The following is a 25,867-nucleotide window of genomic DNA, read 5'->3' as shown; positions in this document are numbered from 1 at the left end:
GCCCTGCATCCATTCCCCCCCTGCTGCGCACCGTCAGAGACTGGCAGCTGATTGGGCACCTGCAAATAAATGGACATGGGCCTGTTATGGGCCTCACTCTCAAAGTTATTTCTGTGCTCACGGTTGGCTTACAACTACATAAATTGCCTTTACACTCACTCTCACTAAATGATTTACAAAGCATGAAGATATCTGTGTAAGCAATTCTACTCACAGAAGAGGGAAGCCTGTGGGAGGAGTAGTTTCAGGGTTTGCATACCCTCGGAGTTTGTGCCCTACGACAAATTTATATGTTTAAAGGTATCTATCAGATCCTCTCCAATCCCTTCCCACCCTTGAAAAGGTAATTAATTTACTCATTATAAGGGCAGTAGTAACACTTTCCTTGTATTGGTAATGAACCGCACGCCCTGTTAAAAAGGAGACACTCGCATCTTCGCCATGCACTGCTTACACCCTTCCATATTACATCACTTACAGCACGTTAAATTATAGCATTCATAACAACACTCATACCATCTGAAATGACATTATCTATAAGAAATGCGTGCAGTGCATGGTAGAGGGCTGAGTTATAGTTAATGTAGTCTGGCTAGCACGTTCAAAACACTGTGTACAGAGGTGCAGGAGTTTTTGGCTAGGGTACAACTTTAACTTATAACTATTTCTAAGTTTTGTGCAGTTTAAATTAATTTTATATAGACCTAACAATTGAAGTTTTCCTAACTATAACAAATCTTAAACCTTAGTTTTTTCATTGAGCTAGATAGATGGAATTTTTTACTTTGTTGTGTTGCTATAATCTGTAACTTTTATGCGAGAAGTTCCCTGAGCTAAACATGATAATGGTGAATACTGATTTTACCTTACATGGCCAGAAATTGCAGAATGGTAAAACAATTGTCCATATGATGCTATATATCGATTTCTATTCCAAGGTGCACTGATACCAAAGCCAAGCATTTTGTGGATATTTTCAAGCCCCCCGATAGGGTAAATGGAACCATAATACTGTCTGTTTACCATGAACCTGATGCACCATCTGTGCTTGACTGATGGTAACATGATTATATTCATCTTTCAGGCCACAGTAACCTAAGAAATGAATATCTGTGGACAACGGATGATTTTTTAAAACATGAACAATTATTTAAAGAGTTTTGTGGGGGGGTGGAATGGGGTCTTCTACTGGAACCCTGGATTTAAAAAGAGGACTGGTAATGGTAAGGCTGTTGTGCATATGATCCTCATCCAGCTGCAGATCTTCTTACATCTTAGAAATAAATATTCCCCCCTTCGACTGACACACCAATGCACATATTTATGAACTGCGTGACTAACAGAGTTTCAGCTTCATGCAGCAAATTAAGACATTTTGTTATGCCTCTCGACTTTACTTTTTTAGAAGCACTCACTTAGTAACAGGTTTAAACCCTGTATCAATTCTTTACCTAGCCTTTGATTCAAAGTCCTTGAGGATAGCTGTTCGTTCTGTTTTCTTGTCAATCAGCAAGGGCTTCAAGCGCAGTCAAAATCATTCCACATTTGGCAATTTCAATATGTCAGCATTCCTACAACACTGCAAGCCATGACACTTGTAGCAGCTGTTGAGGTAATCTTTTGGCCAATGCAGACAGCCCATTATATTGGACAAAAAAATGTTACAAGTGGAAGGATTTATGGTGCACATTTTTGTGATTATTGTTAGTGCAGTTAATGACTTTGGTGAAATGAAATGAAAGAGAATTTGTAAAGCCCAGTAAACCTGATGGTGTCAAAGCGCTACGCCAATCAAAATACCCAAGTGGACAGGAGGGAGACTCCCATGGACCTAGAGAACTAGAGGAAGAAGGGCTGGGTTTGAGGTGCTTAATGAAAGCCGACAATATTCCTGTTCCAGAATTGTGACCTGGATTGGTGATTCAAAGTTTCACTGCAAAGCAGGAGAAAGAATATCCACCTCATCTGGCTTTGTAGCTTTTAGGGACCACCTCCATCCTATAGATGCCGATTTAACCAGCCTATTGGGCACATACCAATGACAAGATAACTGAATAAGCTGCAGTCCCTTTTGGTGCAGTGCCAGAAAAACGGTGCGTATCGCTTTAAAAATCACTTGCTTCCTAAATGGAAGCCAGTGAAGGGCCTATGGCCTTCTGCAACAGGAAGATGTTTAGGAGAGTTTAAAATAAGACGCACAGGGGCATTTTGAAGAATCTGAAGCTTGATCCACAAAGAATTAGTGATACTTAAATATAGGGTATTGCAATAGTCTACACAAGAAGTGATCAAAGCCACGGCCACTGTTTTACGGAGCTCTGCTGGGATAAACCGGAAGATCTTTTTCAATGATGTAGAAACAAGCACTGGTCATGCAGTTAACCGGCATATTAAAAGTCAGAATTATCAAAAGAAGGCCAAGGTTTTTGGCTGACTCCACTGTAGTGGGTGACGGACCACACAATCCAGGCCACCAAAGTGCAGACCCGATGGTCTGATGGGTCACAAAATTAGGACCCCGGTTTTGTCTGCATTCAACTTTACAAAATTGTCTTTCATCCAGTTACTGATTCCTGCCATTCAATTCTTAAACTTGTCTGCCACCAGAGATATGCTGTCCGTTATTGACATGATGATTTGCATGTCATCAGCATACAACAGAGCTTAGAAGCCAAAAGAACGCACCACAGCAGCTAGGGAAGAGACGTGGCAATTGAAAAGGGTAGGGACGAGTGAGGAGCCCTGAGGCACCTACAAGGAAGACTAAAAGCTTTAGCCCTAAACTGTCCGCAGCTGACAACGTTTACCCTGTCTGTGAGGAAGGAGTGCAGAAGACTTAAGCACTTGGGGATTGTGTAACCCCCTATAGTTTAGTGGAGCTTGGGGTCCTGATGTCCAACACACACCTTAATCCTATAGGAGAAACAATGGAGGAATGAGATTAACCATCATTCCCATCTTCTTTCTAAAGCCAGGTATGATGGACCGTCCATCATGCCACTGCTCAAGGAAAACTTGACAAAAGTTTTCAATGATGGAGTGAAAATGCCCTATGTAACCTGAAGATGAATCCTTAACAGATAGCTCGAGTCTACTACCTCCAAGCATCTCCACTAACCAATGCAACAAAGGAATTAGCTGGAATCAGGTTAATTTAGGTAAATGGGATATCTGTGTACGACTAATAAGTGAGCAGGAACTGGTCAGTTCACATGCACATGAAGTCATCTTGACACTAAAACTGAAGGTGATAAATAGAACAGAACAGTCTGAGAAAAGCCAACTACTAGCATCAAAGATGATATTTAAACCGCATATGAAACAAACAGGATTTGCAATTTGTTAAATGGCAACTGGATGGCTATTATAGTGCCATGCGACTAGGAAATAAAAGGCCCTACTCCCAGCCATAACTCATTTGTAGCAAGAACACAAAACAAAAGTTGCAAGTCTGGCTGAAGTGACTGAGAAATGAAATACTGAGAGAATCCCATGCGGCTCACAGGGGCCCCTGCTCATCAAAGCCACAATGTGCCAGGCAGGTGACATTTATTTAAATCCACCATTTCACATATGGTCAACGAAGGACACAGCGCACCACTATGAGATGGTCAAATATGCAAACAATAAGTACCAGCCTAACCACCAGAATTTGCTGTAGCCTCTCAATGGGAACAGAAGGCATTGACATAATCAAGCTTGGATAAAATCTGAAATCTCACCACAGGAGCACATAGCTGTTGAGGGATGAGTACAGGCAGAATTTTTTCAACAGTCTCATCTGGTGAAAACATTTACGATATCACAGAGCTCACATGTTCATCCAAGGACGATAACTAGTCAAGCAGGAATTGCAGGCTCTTGAGCTTGGTATCTGGGGAGGAGAGACTTCACCGGAACAAACAACATGGTTCCACAGGTCCAAGTTTACTAAGAGTTTAATTTAATTAAACAGTCTCTCCAGCAAGCATACTAGAATTTAGAATTTAGCACCAATGCAAGACTGCAGAGGAGGGCACTTAAAAATGTTTTTGTGCATCGAAGTAGGGGAAAGCTCAAAGAACAATCAATGGAATAAAATGGTACTCCATAATGCATATACTGCATGAAAAGTGCATGATACCTGGGAGTCTTTTTTAAACCCACTGTAATTCACAACCATTTAAAAAAGCAACTACAATCGTTAAACATAGATAACAAAAATACACTACACTGAAACACAATGGAACTGTATTAGATCTTTACGCTAAGGGTAAACTACAAACTCATCTCACTGAAGTAGTTTAATTACGCCTGAAAAATAATTACACCAGATTTAGATTCAGTCTGTTTGATACTGCTGAAATCAAACAGGATTGGAAAGGTATCTGGTCCACACATAATTGCAGGCTCTGTTATTATAAAACAGAATGCCTGGTGCGCATTATATGTTGATGTAGGAGTGTCAGACCTGACCAATCTATTTTTTTAAGCCCCTCATTCCAATGCTTAGGCATTAGACTTTGTATCTAAGCAGTCAAAGAATGTTTTAATCTGACAGATATGCAACTAGAAAGCGCTGCAAAGTTTTTAACTATTGTGTGACCTAAATTATAAGCAGCTTCTTAAACCTGAATTACTAGTTATACCTGTATCTTCCAATATATATTTGTATAGCCAGAGCTTAATAGCATATACACCGAAATGAACTGCTGCTGAAATTTGATAAAACTGTAGAGTAAAGTTCGAGGAGACATTGTTAAAAAAATAATTCTATTTAATTGATTTTATTCCAGGATTTATTGTATTATTTAAAATAAATTACTAAAATTACTATTTAATTGTGTGTGTTCATGGCAATTTGGAATGGTTTTTATTAACTCTGCAATAAACATTTGATTTGACAGAGTTCTACAGACTGACTTGGCCCAACATCAAAAACTCAGTCTTGCTAGCATTCTGCTTCAGTAGATTCTCGTTGATCAATCCCTTGATGATGGATAGGCAAAAACACAAAGTCTGTGAAGCTCAGATTGTGGTCAATCAAAAAGCAGTACTGAGAATCATCAGTGCACGAAACTGATCCCGCATTAAACATTCTCATTGGGGCCCTTAGAAGCAGCAAATACATAATAATTTAAATGGGTGGAAATAGAGGAGCCCTTTAGGACAGTGCAAAAGACTGCTGACTTCTGAGAATGGAACAGGTGAAGCATCAAAGACTGACTTCGACCAGATAGAAAAGATGAAAAACAAAGACAAGGCCCACTGTGGCCTACTGTGGCCGAACAGTGGATTAATATGCTGTGATCAGCGATATGAAAAGAAGCTAAAATAACTAAGAAAATAGGGCCAAGAGGGTGACTGAAATCAATGCTTAATCTAAGGTTTTCTCCGCGATAACCAAGGTTAGCAGCTTCAAAATAACTGAAAAGTCAATTAGCCACATATTTTTTTTAACCAATCTTTAAATGTGTCTGGTAGCAAATGGATCAAATGATAATTGCATCCAGATTAGGCTTCTTGAGAATGGGTTTGATAACCTACTCTTACGAGCTTCAAGCACTACTCATGTGGAAAAGGAGGTGTTCCATATGTGGATCAAAGCTGGAGGCAAAATAGGATCAGTGCTTTTAGCACTCATCCGGAGGCCCAGACCTTAGTGAGGACAAGAGAGAATAAGCTTCACTTTCACTATTAGCAGGAAGAACCGGAAGCATTGACACTTCTAATCTTTGCAGATTGACTTTGCACCATCCCCAGCTTTAATATTCTGAAATACCTGCAGATTTTTATTCCATAAAGTAATTGGTAAACTTGTCACAAAAGACTTAAAGCTGTAAAACAAAAAATGTCAATACAAATGAGGGAAGATAGATAACAACTGCAAAATTAGAGTGAAGAACTTGGATCTGGCCATTTTGGGATCGTTTATATTGTCTTCACTGTAGATAGTAAAACAAGATAGCTAACTGCAACAATAGTTCTGAAACTTGGTGCTGTTCTAGATTAGCATGCTGTACCTTATTCCACCGTCTAGTGTCTAGGTCTAGAAAAATGTCTTTTCTTCCCTCTGTTTGGGCATCAACCATGGGAAGAGTCAATACTCCCATACAGCATTGCCCCCATTTATTTTCAAACTGCAAGCTTTTCTAATCTCAGTTCTGAGATTTACCACTTTTAGGTGGTTTGCTGGCTTGTTTAATCCTCCAAAAAGATGGAACAATAGCTGAAGGCTGCCTAAGACAGTCAACAAAAACCCTTGCCAGTGAGTCAAGATCAATAGAGGAGGAAGAGGCACAAGCAAGGATAATGTTTAGGAAGAAGTAGCTCTTTTACCTAATCATCGAGGAAGGACTCCTCTGGGAATTAAGTAATGGATAACTCCTTTTCTGGGTCATCTTCCCATAGGACTGCTCGTTGAGAAACAGTTCAAGAGGAAGAGTACCGTCCCAGTCTGGGGAAAACTAAGGTGCACCAGAAGCTCAATGTAGGCTTTTCTATCCAGAGGGAAAGTTTGTTAAGGAGGAATCTTCTCTCCTTTACTAAAGCTTGTAAAAGTATTATCGCTGAGTTATGTGTAATGGACAAGAACCTGGTGAAAATAATCTGCAAAAGTCAGATTAATTCAAAAGCTACCACAAAAGAACGCCCCAGACAAGACACGTTTTGAACCATCACAGAAGGGGTACTGAATATGGCAATAAAAAACTGAAAACTGCTCAGCAGTTACCTACAACTCCTAGATATCTAAGAAAGTGAAGCCCCTAAAAATTATTTTTAATATTGGAGTAAGAAGAAAAAAAAAAGAAAGGTAGCAATGGCTTTCGGTTGTCTTATTCTATTGTGGCCGTAAAAAGAAAGCAGGAGTAAAAAAGGAGTACTGAGAATGGCCTACAGCACAGCTAAAAGGCAAAGAGAAAAGGTGTACAATTTAGCAAAAACTATGAGGAGGAGGATGTGCAAAGAAAAGAAATCTGCTGGAGGGGCAGAAAAGGGAACCCAGCGTGTGGGGGGAGGAAGGGTAAGATGTATTGGGGAAACTGGGAGAGACACCCTTCCTTCACACCTCAGGGACAAATACCAAAAGACATTTATTACTTTGGCAACACACCAACAGCAGGGGTAGAGGAGGACAAAGGTGATGCCACAAATAGGTTTTGTGAGGTGCCAGAGAATAATAAAGAAGGATTTTGTGAATAGAAACAAAAAAGGGAAGGGATAAAGGCATGAAGGGAACAATTCGGATGAGAATGAGGGTAGTGTCAAAATGGGTATCAAGTAGAAACAAAAAACAATATTTGCAATTCTTGGAGAAATAATTTGAGATCCAAAAAGAGATGGCGCTCAATTTGAAAATTTCAGGAAATAGCAGATTCACAAGGATGGGTTCAGTGACACCTGTTTTATCAAGTTGTTTTTACTCATCAAGATTACACAGCACCATTTGCCTCATTTATGCACAATAAAACAGCAGGATCATCCACTGAGCGACGATTTGTGCAACAAAATAAGAAATGAGAATTGGCTTAGGACACACATATGTTAAAAAAACGATAGGGATAAGAGACTTAGAAAGGAGCCTTATGGGATTTCCACAAGTGAGCCAGTCTAGACAAAACGAAAAGGGAGCCAAGACGATGAGGTGGACTCAGTATGGCAGAAAGGAGATGGTTAGACCCACAATTAAATTGTAGCATTTTAATAATTTAAGCATTTCTTAAATGAAATAAAATGGATATACCTCCTATGAAGTTTCTCATAAAAACACAACAGCTGACTCACTTTTCATAACTTCTTTACTTCATTACATCTTTCATCACTTCAACTGGATACACTGTACAAAAAGTATTCTAGTCTCACATTCCAAGAGATAGTGTAGTTAAAGCAACATAGCTTACCTTGAATCTTTTCTATGCCAGACTCTCTTAGTGGTTGAATCTGGGTGAGGTAGCTGGGTCTGGGGTCATCTGCTGATGTCAGATAGTTGGTCCTCGAGGATTTAACTTGTGTCAGATAATTGGAAGCTGGGATGTCTGCCTGAGTGATGTAGCTGGATCTTGGTAGCTCAGTCTGTGCAAGGTAGCTGGGCCTGGATAATGCATTCTGGGCACGAATCATTTCTATCACTGGATCATCCTGGGGAAGGCGAGTTCTCGGAGCCACAGGGACAGTCTGCTTCTGTGGAACTTAACAAGGAAAAGCAGGGAGAGATGAGTATGGATAATCAGTGCTGTGACCAGATACATGAAAGATAATGCAACTTTAATCTTACTGTATCAACTAACATCTTTATACAAGAAAGAAAAAAAAATCCTAACTGAAACAGTATCAGCTAATTCTGTAGAATACTAATTCATAGAAACCTGGGTGTTAGCACGACTAGCTGTAAACAAAAGTATCAAATATAGTTTTGCAAAAATGTTAGAACCATTGCTATCATAATATCTCTAAAAGGAAATTCCCTGAAAATGCTGCAAAAAGTTGTCTTCTTTCAATTTTCTTTTGGATGCAACTTTAAAGAAGGGATCAATACGAAAATTAAATATTTTATAAAAATATCTTAGCAAAAAATGATTGCTATCATTTCTTTATGTTCAATTTGCTTTATAAGATGGTGCTTGATGAAATACAGGTCTGTGATGATGACAGGCAATTATACATTCAAGTATGCCATCACTGGTAGCTAGTGAAAGGATCTCAAAACTCTGGCAATATATTAAAAGCTGGCTATCCAGCACTCTCTTCTTGCACACAATCAGCACACCCTACAGGAACAAATGCAAATGTTTCAGGTTCTCTTCCTGTGCTGCAATATAGTAACGTATGAAGGACTCATATGACCTGCACTGAGACATACCAAGACATATCTGTACTTATATGAATAAAGTAGACTCTAATCAGTAATATAAATCTAATGTTAGTTAAAGTAATGCTCCACTACCACAGAGAGCGCTTGACACAAGAGACCAAAGTCATGTATAAATTCACTTGAGGTCAATGATCTACATGTAAACCTTACATGCATTTATTTCCAGCTAAATAATGTCTAGGTAATACTGTCATACATCAGAATCTCAAAATTCAAAAACAAGGCTGTTTAGTGAAAAATAATGAGTGCATTGTGCACTCATATTTTATAGAGTGTTTATTTAATCTACTTGTTACTCTTTCTGTTATAAGTACATACAGACCACTACTTTTATCTGTCATTTCACCCACTGAAGGTTATGATTTCATATGCATCACTTGCTTTCTAGTTCTATGGTAGATAGAAAACCTATTTAATTGCATTGAAAAGTGAACTACAGAAGATGCCTCATGAGGACCTTACAAGTCTGAAACCACATACTTTCTGCGTAAGGTTGTAGGTGAATCATACAGCATTCCTATAGGGGAAAAATGACTAATAATGTTAGATTGAAACAAGCGTTTGGCTCCCAAAGGTCACTAGAACAGAATGGAACAGAATTAAAAGTATTCAATAAAGTATACCACTTGGAAAAAAAATCTCACAAAAGGCTAGACTGAGTCACATGGCCAAGACCTACCCAATGAGGATTTTGAAAAACACCTTGCTAAAACAACCCCCTCTGAAACAAGACCTTTGAGCCTAGATGTTTAGGCTTGGCAAGCTCTTTTGCTACAGTGACTGTTAGGGTTGTTGAGCAATCAGGAAAGGTAGACAGATGCTGCAGAAAACAAAAACAGCTGGAATCAGGACTAGAAATGGGGCAGCGCTGCATAAATGATGTGACACACCTACAAACATTAAAAAAAGATTGTCGGTTGCACTGATCACTCCACCAGAATGTGCATCAGGCACACCATGGATTACATAATCTTGGACCCCTAGCGTCCCGCTATTCATCACACCTTAACACCATAGGTAACGGGCCTACTAGCAGTGTTGAAAATCAACTGGGACAAAATGCACATGTAAAGGAGGGTAGAGGTTCCCAAGGTCATAATTATCAGTGTCACATGCCATAACACCCCAATACAGGCACCGTGGACCAAAGATTAAAGACACAGAGCAAATCACTTCTTCACACTTCTATACAAAACAGAGAACAATAGTACATTTGCTGCTGAACAGCTAAAAACTAAAAACTATGGGAGTTTCTTAAGGAATGTAAAATGTATTAGCTAATGTAACAGAATGTTTCAGTTGTATTAAGGACACGGAAGAGAGGATTATGCTTATCATTCCTTCCTTTTATTACTTTCCAGCAGTTTAATGAAAAAAACACCTTTCGCATAACCCCCTCGGGAAAGGACTACAAAAAACACAACAACCAATGAACAGCCCACAAAATGTCCATATGGACAGCCCCTTCCTCAGGCACTTCCTCATTCTTGACGCGACAGAAAATTACCATCCGCATGATTCACCTTTAGTGTAATCGTCACCTGAAGAAAATATAAAAACAAAATCTGAACACTGTAAACCATCCAACGGGGATTGATTCACCATAAGTCCCCTCCAGAAATGTGACCCAAAAATCAACAATAACATGAGCATAATCATTAATACAGCATCATAGCCACAGTAAGGCAATAATAAACAAGTGTATTAAAACACCCAGAGAATCAAGAATACTCCATCTTTACGGAGTAATAAAGCGAAAGCTTCATCATGTGGGGGATGGAAGAAACATGAAATGAATGGGAGGGAATAATCCTCGACTCCATGTCCTTAATAGAATTGAAACTTTCCATTATGTTAGCTAAGAAATTTTATTCTAGGACTGGAGGATAGGGTTATGCTTGTTTAATGAGTATCCAATCCACCACCAAAGACATCATATCCATCACTGTTTTGAAATAAAACCTCCTAACATAGAGTCTAAGGACCAATCAGCTGCATTAATAATATCCTCTGGTCTTATCCCTAGAGAAAAGGCTTTTGAGGATAGCTCCTCTGACTGAATGGGCTCTGAAGAGTGCTACATTGATGCCTGCCTCCTGCATAAACCGACGGACCCAATGAGCAATGGTGGGGGATGAGACCACTTTAAAGGTTTTTTAAGGATATAAAAAGTTGATGTTTTCCTGGGGGACTAGTGCCCTCTGTCATATTCTCATACGCTTTAAGAAAGCGAACCACACAAAACGTATGGACCTTGTCGAAGGCCAGGTAAGAAATTACCCTATAATCTGTTTTGGTTCTCCTGGAAACATAAAAGGTTACTCCATGTGGAGTAAAGACAAGTTCGAAATGTCCAGGGCTCTCACATCCAAGACCCTACAACAAGAAATTAGACACAACAGCATTGCCAGTTTTGCTGGCAACTCCCTGCTTGAAATATATTAATTCCTTTTCCAGGAAATATCAAAACGACATTTCAATCCCAAAAGTTGGAGTATTTAGGTTCTGGCGGCAAGGCAAGGCAACTACCCCGCAGAAGTCTGCATACCAGGGGGTTTTCTCCAACTGGAAGATCCTGAATCGGGAAATGACCTTTAGATATAGCTGACCAGTAAGAGTTGACTGTACAAGGGTAGCGCACTTGTGAGCAGGAGGAGGGGCCAGCTGCCACACGTCAGGGCAAGGAGCCCTTTAAAAACATTGACGCGCTCCAGCTGCCGCGGGTAGCGCACTTGTGAGCAGGAGGAGGGGCCAGCCGCCACACGTCAGGGCAAGGAGCCCTTTAAAAACATTGACGCGCTCCCGCGGGTAGCGCACTTGTGAGCAGGAGGAGGGGCCAGCCGCCACACGTCAGGGCAAGGAGCCCTTTAAAAACATTGACGCGCTCCCGCTGCCGCGGGTAGCGCACTTGTGAGCAGGAGGAGGGGCCAGCCGCCACACGTCAGGGCAAGGAGCCCTTTAAAAACATTGACGCGCTCCCGCTGCCGCGGGTAGCGCACTTGTGAGCAGGAGGAGGGGCCAGCCGCCACACGTCAGGGCAAGGAGCCCTTTAAAAACATTGACGCGCTCCCGCTGTGCGGGACGCGCGCGGGCGGCGCCCGGGCGAAGCCCGGGCCAAGGGCGGTCCCGTCCTTGCCCGTCATTGCCAGGAAGAGCCAGGGCAGGGCCACCCCCCTAATAATTTGAACGAGGTAGGCTCAAATGTGATGCCCCTTAAAAGCAGTGCGCCTGGGTCTATTTAAGTACAAACAATCTTACCCATATCGCACTACCTCCCAATTAGGGCCTATGGAATTTATTACCCAAGGTATTCATAACTCCCCCTTCACGCACTAGTTATAACGTCTTTGAGGCAAATAGCTTACCAAGATGGGGAAAAGGAAAGCTACCAGTAATCCTACTGAGCAGGGAAGGGCAAAAAGAGCACCTCGACACGCGGCCGAAAATTGTACGCTCACCCAAATTGACGATCTTATAGAGGAAGTGGAGAGTTTGCTAGCCACGAAACCCTCAAAATCTCGTAGGAAAGATGCTTCTTCCTCCTCTAATGTCATAAAATCTTTCTTCGCTCCTGTACACAGAGATTCGCAGATATCTATACCCCAAGGCACCAGCACAGAACTTAGGAAGTTAGAAATTTTAAAGAATCCAACAGAGAGCCCTAACTTAAATCTGCCTAACCAGCAAGATGGTGTATCCCCCCTGCCAAACTGCAATAACCGCTTCTTACCCCTTGTCCTACCATCGCCAGCTGAATTAGAGAGAACCATCTCAAGGGAAATTGAGAAACCAGTCCCAGTCATAGCCACTCAAGATGAACATCTAGCTGTCTTCCAGCTAGTACAGATAAGAGATGAAATTTTAAGCCTTAGAGAGCATCTTACATCTTTTACTCATATGATATATGAGAAGCTGGACGGCATATCTGCAGTAATTGGGGATATAAGGAAGATACCACAAAAATTAGACCTTAATTCCTTACCAAAGTCAGTTGAAATACCGGAAACACCCATCCCACAGAGGCGTAGGCATCAAAGGGTCGAAATGGTAACACAGACTACTCAGGGGGGCAATAGCGCACCTCCTGCAGCGTGTGTTCGTAATAACTACAATCCACCCTTGGACACAGGGAATAATTGGAAGGTGCACAGAGAAAGACACCTAGATACAAGCTCCAAATGCCCCTGGGGAAATAACCTCCAATGCCAGACTAGACATAACGTCTATGATATTTACATAACAAACGTCCCGAAGCTAAGTAAAGATCAATTTGAGCAAGGGGATTCCCTTAAAAATAAAGTTATACATTGGATAAGAAGGACAAAGAAGTGTAGATCCATTATAAGGGACGATATAGTCATTGCACAGAGACTTATAAAAATAGGTTCAACATCAGATCTCATAGGGATAAAATTGACCAGTCAGAATCTAGTTAAGGGCCTTTTGGCACTTGAGGAAAGAATGAGACCGGGCACCTCCTCCCAAATGACACTTGTTCACAAACTTCCGCAATCATTGACAAACCGGTCTCCACAAGAGATAAATAGTACTATAATGGCCCAATATTCTTGCCCGCAGAGAAGGGATCGAAAGCAAACCCATACTTCAGACATAGATTGACGCGAAGTCTCTGCCGTTGAAGTTCCTGCCGTTGAAGTTGGGAGCAATGGCATACCCAATCCCGACTCTTATACTACAAAAAATGACTTACCTAATATCCTGGGAGCAGAGCCTAAAACTTATTGTAGTGGCTCGCCAAAGGAGAAGTCCCAGCAAGAAATATTTTGTACATATGAGACTAGGGAAAATCTACCAGAAAATGGGCATGACCATGACCCACCGATTAAGATTCTATCCTGGAATGTGGCAGGCCTGACTCAGAAAACAGCTAATCCTGACTGGTGCAGACTTATAGATCAACACCACATCATTTTATTACAGGAGACCTGGGCGCCATCTGTAGTAAATAGAGAAGGCTATTGGACCTTCCAGAAGGCTGCATTACCATCACCATCAGGTAGGGCTTCAGGCGGCCTGATAATTTGGTTAAAACACGACTTGTTCCCAAAAGTTAAAGAGATAGTATCCCCTTTGAGGGATTTATTAGCCGTTGCAGTTGAAATTAGTACTGTTAAAGGTCTTGTTAACATAATAATTGTAAATTTATATATTAGACCTGGCACCCAAAGGACCCAGACCATCCAGATGAGTTCAATAGTAGAATTTCTTAACTGCTTACCTATTGGGCGGGGTATAATGGTTGCGGGCGACTTCAATATGCAATTGAACCGCGGAGATGGCAATCAGCAAGAGGGATCCCAGTTCACAGACTCATGGGATAGATCAGGGCCGGTGCAAATTACATCTAAGAAAGAAGGAGGAGCCTTAGACCTACTGGAAGACCTAATAAAAATAAAGGGATTAAGAATAGTAAATGGGAATACCAGATCAGACAATCCGGCGTCACCTACATATAGGAGAGGTGTATATACTAGCCACCTGGACTATGTCTTAGTAAATGACGCCCTCTGGAAATCCCTAACTGACATGATAGTTCTCCCTCGCATTGATAGTGACCATCTAGCCTTAAGTACCTCCTTTTCCACTATCTTATTTAGTTCCAAGACACTATCAACGTGGACTTCAAATAGTGCCCTCATTAGGACCAATGACCGTAAAAATGTGAAATGGGATCGGGTTGAAAGTGATGTAAATTTCCAGCTAGCGATCTATAGAACAGTTGCAACAACACTTTCCCCCCTGAAACATACAAATATCAAATTGGTTGATTTGGTCTATCTTCATAATATCTTGGCCATCCGACTAAAACCACACTTTCAGACGGTAAGGAGGCGGACAGAGACTGTGATTAAAACCTCTAGGTGGTTCTCCAACTCCTGCCGTCAAGCTAAGATACACTTACTGGGAGCACTTAAGGAAGGGAATTTAAGAGAGATAAGGAAGAGCAGGACTGTATACAAAGATGTACTTAAAAATGCAAAAAAAGAATGGGCGAATAGGAATTGGAACAAGATGGTTGTGGCGCTCCAGGAGAAAGATCTTAACCTATTCTGGAAACTAGTGTCAGATAAGAGTAGCCCTCAAGAAATGGAAAGTTACCCTGTCATCCAGCCAGAAATTTGGATGACGCACTTTTCAAATATATACAGAAAACCACATACCAATAGCACTATTACACCCCTACTAAAACCTAATGATCCTGTTGGCAATACCCTAACGTGGGGGAGTACAACACCACCCAAATTTGACCTGGACTTATTCTCCATAAAAGAAACAACAGAGGCTCTCCAATCCACACGCAAGGGAAAGGCCCCTGGTCTTGATGGTATCCCAGGAGATTTATATCTTTCTCGTCTGACAACGTGGTCATTGTATCTAAACGCACTTAGTAACGAAATACTGAGGGGGGGAGGACTCCCTACTACATGGCAAGGAGCAGTTATAGTCCCTATTTATAAGAAAGGGCCAAGGGAACAACCTAACAACTATAGACCTATCAGTCTTATTGATGTTAGCCAAAAAATCTTCGCTAAGCAAGTGCTGAACAGATTACAGACATGGATAGATGATGCCCAAATTCTCTCAGAATCCCAGGGAGGCTTCAGAAGAGGAGTGAGTACAATAGACCAGGTATTTAGGTTTAACCTCCTCTGCTGGAAATACCTGTCATTCAACAAAAGTCAACTGTATGTAGCTTTTATCGACTTAAAAGCTGCTTTTGACATGGTACCTCGGGATACATTATGGGAAGTTATGGAGAGTTATCAACCCAATAGCGAACTACTAAGACTGATTAGATATCTCCATGAAGGGACTTACGCTCATGTACGTTGGTCAGATAGTGGCGACCTAACGGAAGCCATACCCGTCAATAGAGGGGTTAGGCAGGGCTGCATCTTGGCACCAACACTATTTAACCTCTACATAAACGGTGCTGTGGACCAATTGCTACACTGTAATCATGATGCCCCTAGATTAGCTGGAACCCCAGTCCCTATTTTAATGTTCGCCGATGACACCTTACTAATTTCAAGAACACCTATGGGCTTGCAAAATGAATTGGACACTTTTTATAATTTTTGCTCTAACAGAGGACTTGAAATTAATTCAACAAAATCTAAGTTTATGGCCTATAACCCACACAAACTATTTAGGGGGAAAATGATGATAGCAGGCCAACCAGTGGAGAGAGTCAGACAATTTGATTATTTGGGGATTAGGTTAAGTGACGACCAACGTTGGTCGGCACAGATTAAGAAGAGTCTGACAACACTTAGGCAAAGGTCTATAGTGATAGCTAAGAAAATAGCTAATACTTGTGAAGGGGAGATAACACCTGCCATCACCGTTTACAAATCAGTGGCAGTAGCGGCCTCAATTTATGGTGCCGAGCTTTGGGGTCATACCAACTCTAGGTGTCTGACCACTGTAGAAAACCGGTTTATTCGAAATTTCCTAAAGTTGCCGATGAGCACCCCTCTCACTCCACTAAGATTTGATTTAGCCCTAAATGAAATACACAATGAAATTGCATTAAGACCCCTAATGTATTGGATTAATCTTTGGTCCTCAGAGGACCGGTCCATTCTCCATAAAGCACTAGATGAATTTCTTGCAAATGACAGCGTATTAAAGATCCCTTGGTTCAGATACATCAGAGATACGTGTAAATTTCTTAAAATGGAGGAGGTGTGGAGTGCTCCCCACAATTTGGCAAAGGGAACAAAGGAACGTGTAAAAAGGTGTTACTGGGAGAGCATTCTGACCCAAATTTGGTTAAAAAATCATGGTAGTCTGACTTTGCAGTTCTTAGACCATAAATGTAGTCCCAAGTTCGAGGCCTATATGGATAATGTAAATCCTCCATATACCAAAACACTATTTATTAAATTTAGACTAGGGACTCTTCCGCTTAAGTCATTTACAGCGCAATGGAGACCGGAGGACTGCAATTCAATATACTGCCATCATTGTCAAAAGACAAAAGAGTCACTCGCGCACTTTATGTTTTTCTGCCCTAGATATTTGGTACCTAGGAAAAAGTGGATTGCTCCACTATGTAGGGCTATTGGGATAAGGGAATGGAATACGGCATTACGACTCCTAACAACTGATACAAATGATAAAATAGTTTTTTCTGTGGTGGGATATCTGCGAAGTGCATGGTTACTAAGAACAAAAGAACTATTATAAATGTGTAATTTTAATACATTGGTTCTAGACTATATTCACTTAATACATCAGTTTTTAACCGGATGAACCTAAAACCTAAACGGTCTGGATTTTAGTTTAAAGAATAATGACGATTAGTATGTTTTATAAATATATGACCTCACTATTTATTTAGGGTTCGTAAAAAAAGTAAATTATGCAATTTTCTCCTTTTATCTCGGATAACAGAGACAAATGTTAAAATTGGTCACTCAGCGGCAAGGTTCTTGTAAAATACACAGGTGACACGAATTAGAATTCTGATAATCATGTGCTTCTAATGTCCTGATTTTAGATTATACTTAATTAGTTTGATAAAATTTTAATTAATTGAAGTTACATTTTAACAACCTAATACTTTTATATGTTTTTGAGATTTCGTAAAAACAAAAAATGTTTAAAAATAACGTTGTCTATACATTCTTAAAATTTTTAAAGTGCTATGCTTCTTAATCATGTTATGTCTTGTATTGTTTACTTTTATGGCTTATAGCCGAAATAAAGTTATATATGACTGTACAATAAGCCGTGCCCTTAGATGTCAGGGATGGCAGAAAATTCAGGGTACGGACGGGGACACCGCTGCAACCCATGGGATCTTCTTTGTGTTGAATACACCAATGGACCCATTTGAACCATGCTAATTTGTACCACTTTGTGGCCCCATTGCAGCCAATAATCTTTCAGGCATCTTGTGAAAGTCCTGGGTCTCTACAGCTCTCCTGGTAATCCTCCAAGCCATGAAAGGTAGACTGCCTTCGAAGACTAATAGATGACTCTAACCTAGGGGGTCCTGGAGAATATCAGGAGTGTGGAGAAGAAGGATGGGAAAATCCCAAGAATGTTCCAGAAGACCTGAAAACCACACTTGAGACATCCACACTGGCGTGATCAAGTCCACATTGGTCAGCTGTCTCTGGATTTGCGCTGCCAACCTCATCATCATGAAGAAAGGAGGGAAGCCATAACCCTCTTCCTTTGACCAATCCTGTAGGAATGCATCTGTCACTGAAGACTGTGGATCCACCTTCCAGCTGAAGTACCCAGGGATGTGGTGATCCAAGTGAGAGGTGAAGAGATCCACCGTGAAGGGGCCCCAAAGAGAATTGAGTTTGGGAAAAAACAGATGACTAATTGCCAAAAACTTGTGTTGGGCCACTCTTTCAAAGCCCCAATCCGCTATCTGATTGGAGGCCCCCGGAAGATATTCCACTGTGACTGATGTATAGTTGACTAGACAATAAGACCAAAACTCTTTGGCCAGATCCACCAGGACTTAGGGTCTGCGGCCACCCAGATGATTTATGTAGCAAACTGCTGACAAGTTGTCCATCTTTAACCGTACACAGCAATTGACCTTGTCCTTTGTCCAACATTGAACCACAAAGGAGCGTGCCATGAGCTCCAGGCAACTGATGTGGAGGTACTGCTCATCTGCGGACTACTTCCCACCACTGGAGTTGCAGCAGTGCACTCCCCAACTGGATGCGCTGGTGTCTGACTCTATGATAAGGTCCGGGTCCGAGCCATATTTAGCACGGCCAGTCCATGCCGCCATGTGGGACACCTACCAAAGCATTTCGGTCTTCACTTCCTCCATCAGGGGCACTTGCTCTGAATACTTAACTCCTTTGCGTAAATAGCAGGCTTTGAGCCATTACAAATGCCCTGTAAAGAAGAGGGCCCGGAAATACAGCCTGAATAGAGAAGGATAGGAGCCCCAGTATCCGAGCCATCTGGGATAAGGAAGTCGATTATTTGGAGATCGTCTTTCTCAAATCTTTGCAATTTTGCAGGACGGCAAACTAAGAGTCTTGTCCACTGAACTGATGACAAAACCCCAAAAGCTGGTTTGTTAAAACAGCATCAACAGCGTCTTTTTGACATTGATGAGGAAACTGAGGCTCTCCTAGAGATGAATTGTGTATTTCAATTGAGCTCACACCCTGAACGCCCTTAGGTGTTCCACCAGTGCTTTCAGAAGCACCAAAGAGCAGTGGAAAGACCGAAAGGTAGGGACCTGAACACGTAGATTAGACTCCTCCACTGTAACTTTGAAAAATGACAAGGTGGCCGAAAAATCGGGATTGTCAAGTAAGCATCCTTGGGGTCGAGACGTGCCATCCAGTCATCTGGACGCAGCAAGTCGCGAAGGAGATGGATTCCCTCCAGTTTGAAATAGCTGTAAACCAACCAGCCATTGAACTCCTTCAGGATGACGACGGTTGCTGTCCGCCATCCTGTTTTTCCACTACAAACAAGTTGCTCAGGAAGCCCAGAGGTTGTAAAATGGATGGGGTAATCGCCTCCTTTCTGAGTAGGTCTTGTACCTCCTGATGCACCAAGGCAGTCTTCTCTTGTGAAAAATGTAGGGAACATGGACAAGAAAGAGGGACTGGAGAACCATAGAACTCTATTCAGAAACTGCAGACTGTTTGGAGAACCCAAGCGTCCTAAGTAAGAGAGCCTCAATTGTGGAGAAGGCGTGCCAACCGTCCCCCTATACAGGAATGAGAACCTGAAAGAACACTCACCGTTTTGGGATCCTTGGAAGTGGCCTCTGGGAGCCCCTCTGGTGCTCTTACTCCGTGCTGGCCCCTTCTAGTGAGGAAGAATTCTCCGGAACGAGACTGGTCCTGTCCTTTGCGATAGCTTTGTCCCCTTGTAAGGCCTTGTACATATAAACAGCCGGCCCATTGCCCTCTACCACAACCAGCCCAGACAAAAAGGCGGGGTTGGAAGACCTTCTTAATGGAGGGCTGAGCAGAGGGATGTGAAGGTGGCCATGAACTTTGACAATTCCTTGATGAAAAGGTCACCAAATGGACCGTCTGGCACCACTGCCCTGGCTTCCATGGAATCGAGATCCCAGAGTTTAGGGTCCATGTTAATGAGTAGTGACCAGTGTCTCTCCACAGCGAGGGCGCAATTGGCATTACCAAGAAAAATGACCACTCATTGGGTCCATCCAGAAACACTCTAAGGTGAAAGCAGAGTACCAGAGGATTTTGCCTCATTGGCCAGCTGAAGGATTTTTTGAGGGGCCCAATAAGAATAACTTTTCCGGACAGGACTTCCGGGACCATTCAATCCTTTTCTTGGGATCGCAAATACATTTCTGTAAATAGGTGGCCGTTTGAGAATTAATCTCGGGGTGAAAGATATTTTGCCCGCAAAATAGGGACGGGGACATTCTGCCCACAGTTTAGCACGGACGTCTTTCTCTAATGGTTTTCTAAGACAGTTAGCCACATATGAACACACTTTGTCAGAGGGAAGCCATTTCAGCAGACCGGGTTGGACTTGTTCCTCTGAGTCCAACATATCAGAGGGTTTCCTTACACAAGTGGTTCCCAATCCATGGATCACGACACCCCTGTGCGCCATGAACAGCACACTGAAAACATCTTATCAATATGTTCCTTGCTTGTGATGAAGCCACTGACCAGGTAAACATGAAAGAAAATTTGAAGACTGAACCTGCTAGACTAAAGTCCCCACTTTACCCCATAGGAGAAAACAGACAAATTATTTGATCTTACAAGATAGTTATGTCAGTGTTTCTCTCTGTTTGCTGGGTATGTTTTAGGAGCCCTGTTGCCAATAATTCTGTGTACTGGCATTAGGATTTTCACTGTGTGGCATTTTTTCTTTTCTTGGAAAAGCACATTACGTCGGAGTCCTGCAAACTCGCTGAGCCGTCTGCTTAACAACCATAGGCCAAAAGACAAAGGCAAACAATACTTATTACAGCAATTGTACGGCATTTGTCTTGCAAAGCCAAATCTTTGACACTGTGATATTTATGGCTGATTCCCTTTAGGGTAGGATGGTTTGATCAGTTACAGGCCTCCCTTCTATTGACTTATTTCATAATCTCCGTGGCATGTCTGTTCAGAATGAAAAAAAAACAGCAAACCAGGATCGACAGGGCTTTGGGCTCAGTTGAAATGACACTCCAGCTGTTATTAACATTGGTGCACATCTAAAACTTCTGGTACTCTGTCACCAGACATCTCACCACAAGTTTCGAACCATTACCTTCTCCTAGTTTTAAAATTGGAAAATGCAGGGAGTAATGGAGCATAGGGAACTGGAGCTTGAAAGATCCGCCACTCAGTTTTAAAAGCATATATATCTGGGGCATGAGAGAAGCAACGCACATTAAAACAAGTACTGGTAAAGCCTTTAGGTCTTGCCGTGGCAAGCTGATATGATGGTTAAGCTTTTTAATTTTTACTGCACACATATCCCACTAAAAAGAGGAAAAAAGAAGAAAACATGCTGACACTACTTAACAACCATATTTGCTGGCAATAAAAAAAACTGAATTAAAAAAAACGTTTGTTGATGTGTCCATTTTACTTTTTTTTTTTTTTTTAAATATAAACCCCTTTAGCTGTGCCATGCATTGTGTTTTTTGTGAAGGAGACAGGAATAAATTACCACACTATCAAGCACTCCTATTGCAGTCAGTTAGAATGTCACAAGGCGAGTTAAACACTTTATACCGGACATCACATGAGTGAGGCAAAATAAATAACTAGGATTTATGCTATTATTAAAATAAAATCACAACTCACTTTGAACCAACGTTATCGTTGATGAAAAAGGAAATATTTTATGTGCACGTGAACCATGTGCTCTCCGATACTTCATAGTGAGTTGTAGAAATATATAGGTTTTTAGTACTTCCTTTGTACTAGTGGACACTTGCAGCTATGGCTGTTCTTTCATTAGACATATGGAAACATTTTGTTATAATAACGCTGTTCTTGACATTGCAGCTAGTATCTAGGTTTTATTTCTTGGGGGTAGTTGGCGTTCCACCACAGCTAGAGGCAACTTCTTAAAACGAAAAATAGTTAAAAAAATTCCATATGCAGACCCCAGTGCTGAGGAGTATTTTTTCTGAATTAACCAATTTAAGTGTTTTTTTTATTTAAACTACTGTTATATTTTTATTTTGTTGGAACTATGATTATACCTCCATCGGCTTCATCCTAATTATTTTCAGGGAGGAAAATGGAAGTACTCCCAAGGCCAGGCTTAGATCCCCCATTCCCCCACCAGCCAAAAGAAGAGTAACATAATAGGGAGCCGCAGCCGCGGGTCAAAAAAGTCTGGGAACTACTACCTTACACCCTGAAGGGGGTACGCGGAACCTGGGGAGGGTTGCCATGGCCCCAATGGGACCGCTTCGTCATTTGAGTCTCCATGAGAATCTTCATCACCTGCATCTGCCAAAGTCAAAACCTTAAGGGTTTCCTCCGGGGTGCATAAAGCGTCCAAGGAGCTAGCAAACAGAGTGGGATTGGTGCGCTCTAAAAACACCTGCTTAATCCTTAAAGGCAGTTTGATCCCCCTGACTCAATCCTGCATTTTGGGGGACCCTGCACAGGCTGCTTCAGGCCCACTAGAACAGCCCTGAATTGGGGCAATAGTAGATTAAGGAGGACAGGGCATGCATAAACCAGCTGAATGAGGCGTCTTTCTAGTGGTTCAATGGCAGAAGCCACAGTGTGATGAGTAGAAGCACCCATCGCCTCGCAAATTTCATTATCTTTGTGGAGGACTGAGATGGTTTCATCCTCCACGTAGTCATCTGTTTGCATATTGTAATAAACAAACGCCTTATTTTGCTATATTAAAGTGTGTGCCGTGAGGGTAGCTCACAGAATAGTGGGTAGGCAAGCATCACAGTAGGGTCTCAAGGCCACGCAAAGGCTGAGAAAAACCAGAAGGAATATAGTGTGCTGAAGCACTGTCATTGGGCTAGACATTGACGAGTACTTATGCACAATATTAACTTGGGGAAATCCCCTGGGGCCAAGCTCCCTCTAATTTAGAGAGGGAAGAAACACTGGCATGCCTGGGCCCGGCCTCGAAGCGGGCAAAGCGCACAATCCGCAACCATTAATATGAGGGAAAATATGCCTCCACAAGGCTCCTTCACTACAGACCCTTACGGGTGTCTATCGTTTACATAGAGGAATACCGACCCAGTTCTAAGGCATCAGGGCTTCCACGGTGCTCGTGCTGTGAAGAGGGACATCTGCAGGGAGAGCTGCTCTAATGAGGCGCCTATCCCCTGCGGATCAAAGAGATGTGCTTCTATGTAAGTAATAAAGGGAGGAAAAATTAGCATAATCCTTGCCTCCAGTCCTGACATAGAATTGTGTCCTATGTGTTATAGATTGTGATTGGTTGTTTTCCTGGTTTCCTAATTCCTAATTTATTTTGTTTCTGGGAGATGTAGTCTTTAAGACTGGTTTGAAGCTTTGCTAGTGCTACTGAATTGTAATAAAAGTAAAAGAACATGATGCATAATCTTCGCTTCCAAGACGTTAATAAACTTTCCCTCAGGATAGATAGGACATTTTACATTCAGAATGGTATTAATTCTTAAAGCCTCCTATTCTGCATTAAGATCATAACCCTGCCTTTCTCCTTATTTCACAAACAGAGTGAGGGAGTGCAATGGATGGGAGGAAGATGTAATTGTGAATGGAGATCAAATAACACACAAGGCCAATATGAATACGGTGGCATTTAGAATTCTGTGACAGAAGGCATATGGGGGTGATGAACCACTGACAAGGTGAATCAGAGATGTTGATAGCGGCATAGAATGCAACAGGGGAGTGAATGACTAGCTAGAGAGAACGAATAGATGGGAGAAGGAAGACAGGGGATGCAGGAGAGACGACGAGCAGCAAGGTGGTGGAATTAGATTGGGTGCAGAGAGAGATAGGTATGGATCAGTGAGTAGCTGAGCAGACTGCTAACTAATGTAATAAATATGTACAGACATGTTTATGGGGTTCTGTTGCACATTCTGTTTTGGATCACTGAGGATGCTCCTCAGCAATAAGCGTAGAGATGTCCTGTCCACTTGCATTCTCATTCTAGTCACCCCATTAGCAGTAACATTTCATCAATCAAATCTTCTGTCTACTTTGACAAGCCCAATTTATTTCCAAGTGCTATAAATCTGGAAGGTTTGTCTGAGAACAACGCAAGTAGCTTATGTGCTTATGAGACATTTTGGTATAAACCACTCTGTATCACCAACAGCTAGTGTGAGACCAGCCACAGTCTTTTCGCACAATAGTAGGAATCTGCACCATACGCCAATACCTTCCTTAGGCTGCTCAGTTCCTTAGACAACAGATCATAATGATTGGCTACTAGTGACAGCCGTATAATAGAACGTCACAGACCAAAGTCTAACCTGCTCCATCCTCCTTTTCTCTTCCTTTCCTTTCTCCCTCTTTGAAGTTTATCGCCAATGCTCAAGGACTTCACAGTTGGAAAGCTTAGATAATACATTATCAAGGCAAGGTTTCAACAAGAGATGCAATACCAATCAAACACTAATCAAGCAACTTTCAAAATGTTCCTGTTAGAGTATGACTTTTCTCTGGCCTAATGTTATTGCATGCTTGAACAATGTTGAATAACTATTGTATCACCTAGGCCTAGTATACTTTGGTACCCTTGCTTTGAATGTATAAACAAATTAGAAACCAATAAAGTCACGTTGAAAAAAAAAAAAAAGAACTTTTGGTATAGAGATCAGGATACCTCTTCTCACCTCCGAGCTACCCTGTCTCTGGCATGTTCAGGTGACAAAGGAATGGCATTTCATCTATATAAAAAAGTAGTGAGTGTGGACAGAGCTGCAAATCATCCATGTGGGAATCCTATTATCACGCTGCCCCATCTAAAGCATAGTCTCTCCTAAGCTCAATAGGTACAGGATAATGCCCTTGGATGGATGAATCCCAGGTTGAACAAAATAATTTTGAAATAGACGAAATGTACAGTAAAGAAGTTGCTAAAAATGTGTAGCTAGAGGGGTGTCATTTACAAATTCAAGGACTCATGCATACTGGATGCGGCCCTGACAAAAGGACTCTGGTAAACTGGTGGCTAAGAGACACTGCCAAAGAGCCAGGCTGTAATGACATAAAATACAAGGGGTTTGCCAAGTAGTAGGTATTCCGTTAAGGTTCAAACTGAATTGAAAGTCAATGGTATACACTAAAGGGCACATTATGAACCCTGATTCAAGCTCCCTTCCTTTATAAACGGCTTGTAAACAGTAAATGCTGGAAGGCACCACTTGACTGTCGCAGGATATCTACGCTCTACCTGTTTAGGAAATAATGGTAGAAATGTTTCCTACCTTCTACTTCAATTTCCGATCTTAGGACTCTAGGTAGGTAACTGTGTCCTTGCTTTGGATCCATGAATATCGTGGCCAAAGTCTACTTGGACAGAGATGCCTTGGTAGCTGGAAGATCTCTTGAGAAAAACAAGAAGTGATGAATGGAATTCTTGTATTAATTTGAGCCACTGGTTTTTGGCACATACTCTAGTCTTTTTGCCAGCACAGTTCACTTGCATTTTAAGCTAAAGACCATGGTCTGGGCCTACCCATCCAACCGAAGAAAACAAAAGGTGATGGATGGAATTACTTCATTAATGCTGCTTATTGTTCTTCTGGCTAGGCTGTTCTTTTTCAAAGGGCCAAAGCTAAATTGCTTGAGGTTGGTGCCTATCTCTCAGAGCAAATAGTTCTTCTTCTGCTGCCCAGAGTAATGACCAGTGGTTGAGATTCATACTCAGTGAGTCACTCTAATTGATATGTCCATGCCTAGACATGGGACACAACTCACTGTGCCACAGGGTTCAAGCAGCACTTTCCTAATGAAGCCAAGCAAGGTCCCTACCTGACTAGGTTTGCCCTTTTTCAATGCTGAAGGGATGTAAAAATAC

At 41.7% G+C, this 25,867-nt stretch overlaps 1 protein-coding gene across 7 annotated transcripts in view; it reads right to left on the bottom strand.

Annotated features, from left to right (window-relative positions):
* ZC3H14 (zinc finger CCCH-type containing 14) overlaps positions 1–25,867 on the bottom strand; it is a 223,213-nt gene that overhangs the window by 81,288 nt on the left and 116,058 nt on the right. For all 7 annotated transcript variants that reach the window (XM_069208142.1, XM_069208145.1, XM_069208146.1 and 4 more), the window contains exon 9: positions 7,881–8,168. In XM_069208142.1, coding sequence (XP_069064243.1) covers positions 7,881–8,168 — 288 coding nt within the window. The remainder of the gene's footprint in view (positions 1–7,880; positions 8,169–25,867) is intronic.

Source organism: Pleurodeles waltl, chromosome 9 (genome assembly GCF_031143425.1).
Source record: "Pleurodeles waltl isolate 20211129_DDA chromosome 9, aPleWal1.hap1.20221129, whole genome shotgun sequence".
In the NCBI taxonomy this organism is placed as follows: domain Eukaryota; kingdom Metazoa; phylum Chordata; class Amphibia; order Caudata; family Salamandridae; genus Pleurodeles; species Pleurodeles waltl.
Note: the sequence above shows the minus strand (reverse complement) of the source record. Positions and strands in the feature narration are given on the sequence as shown.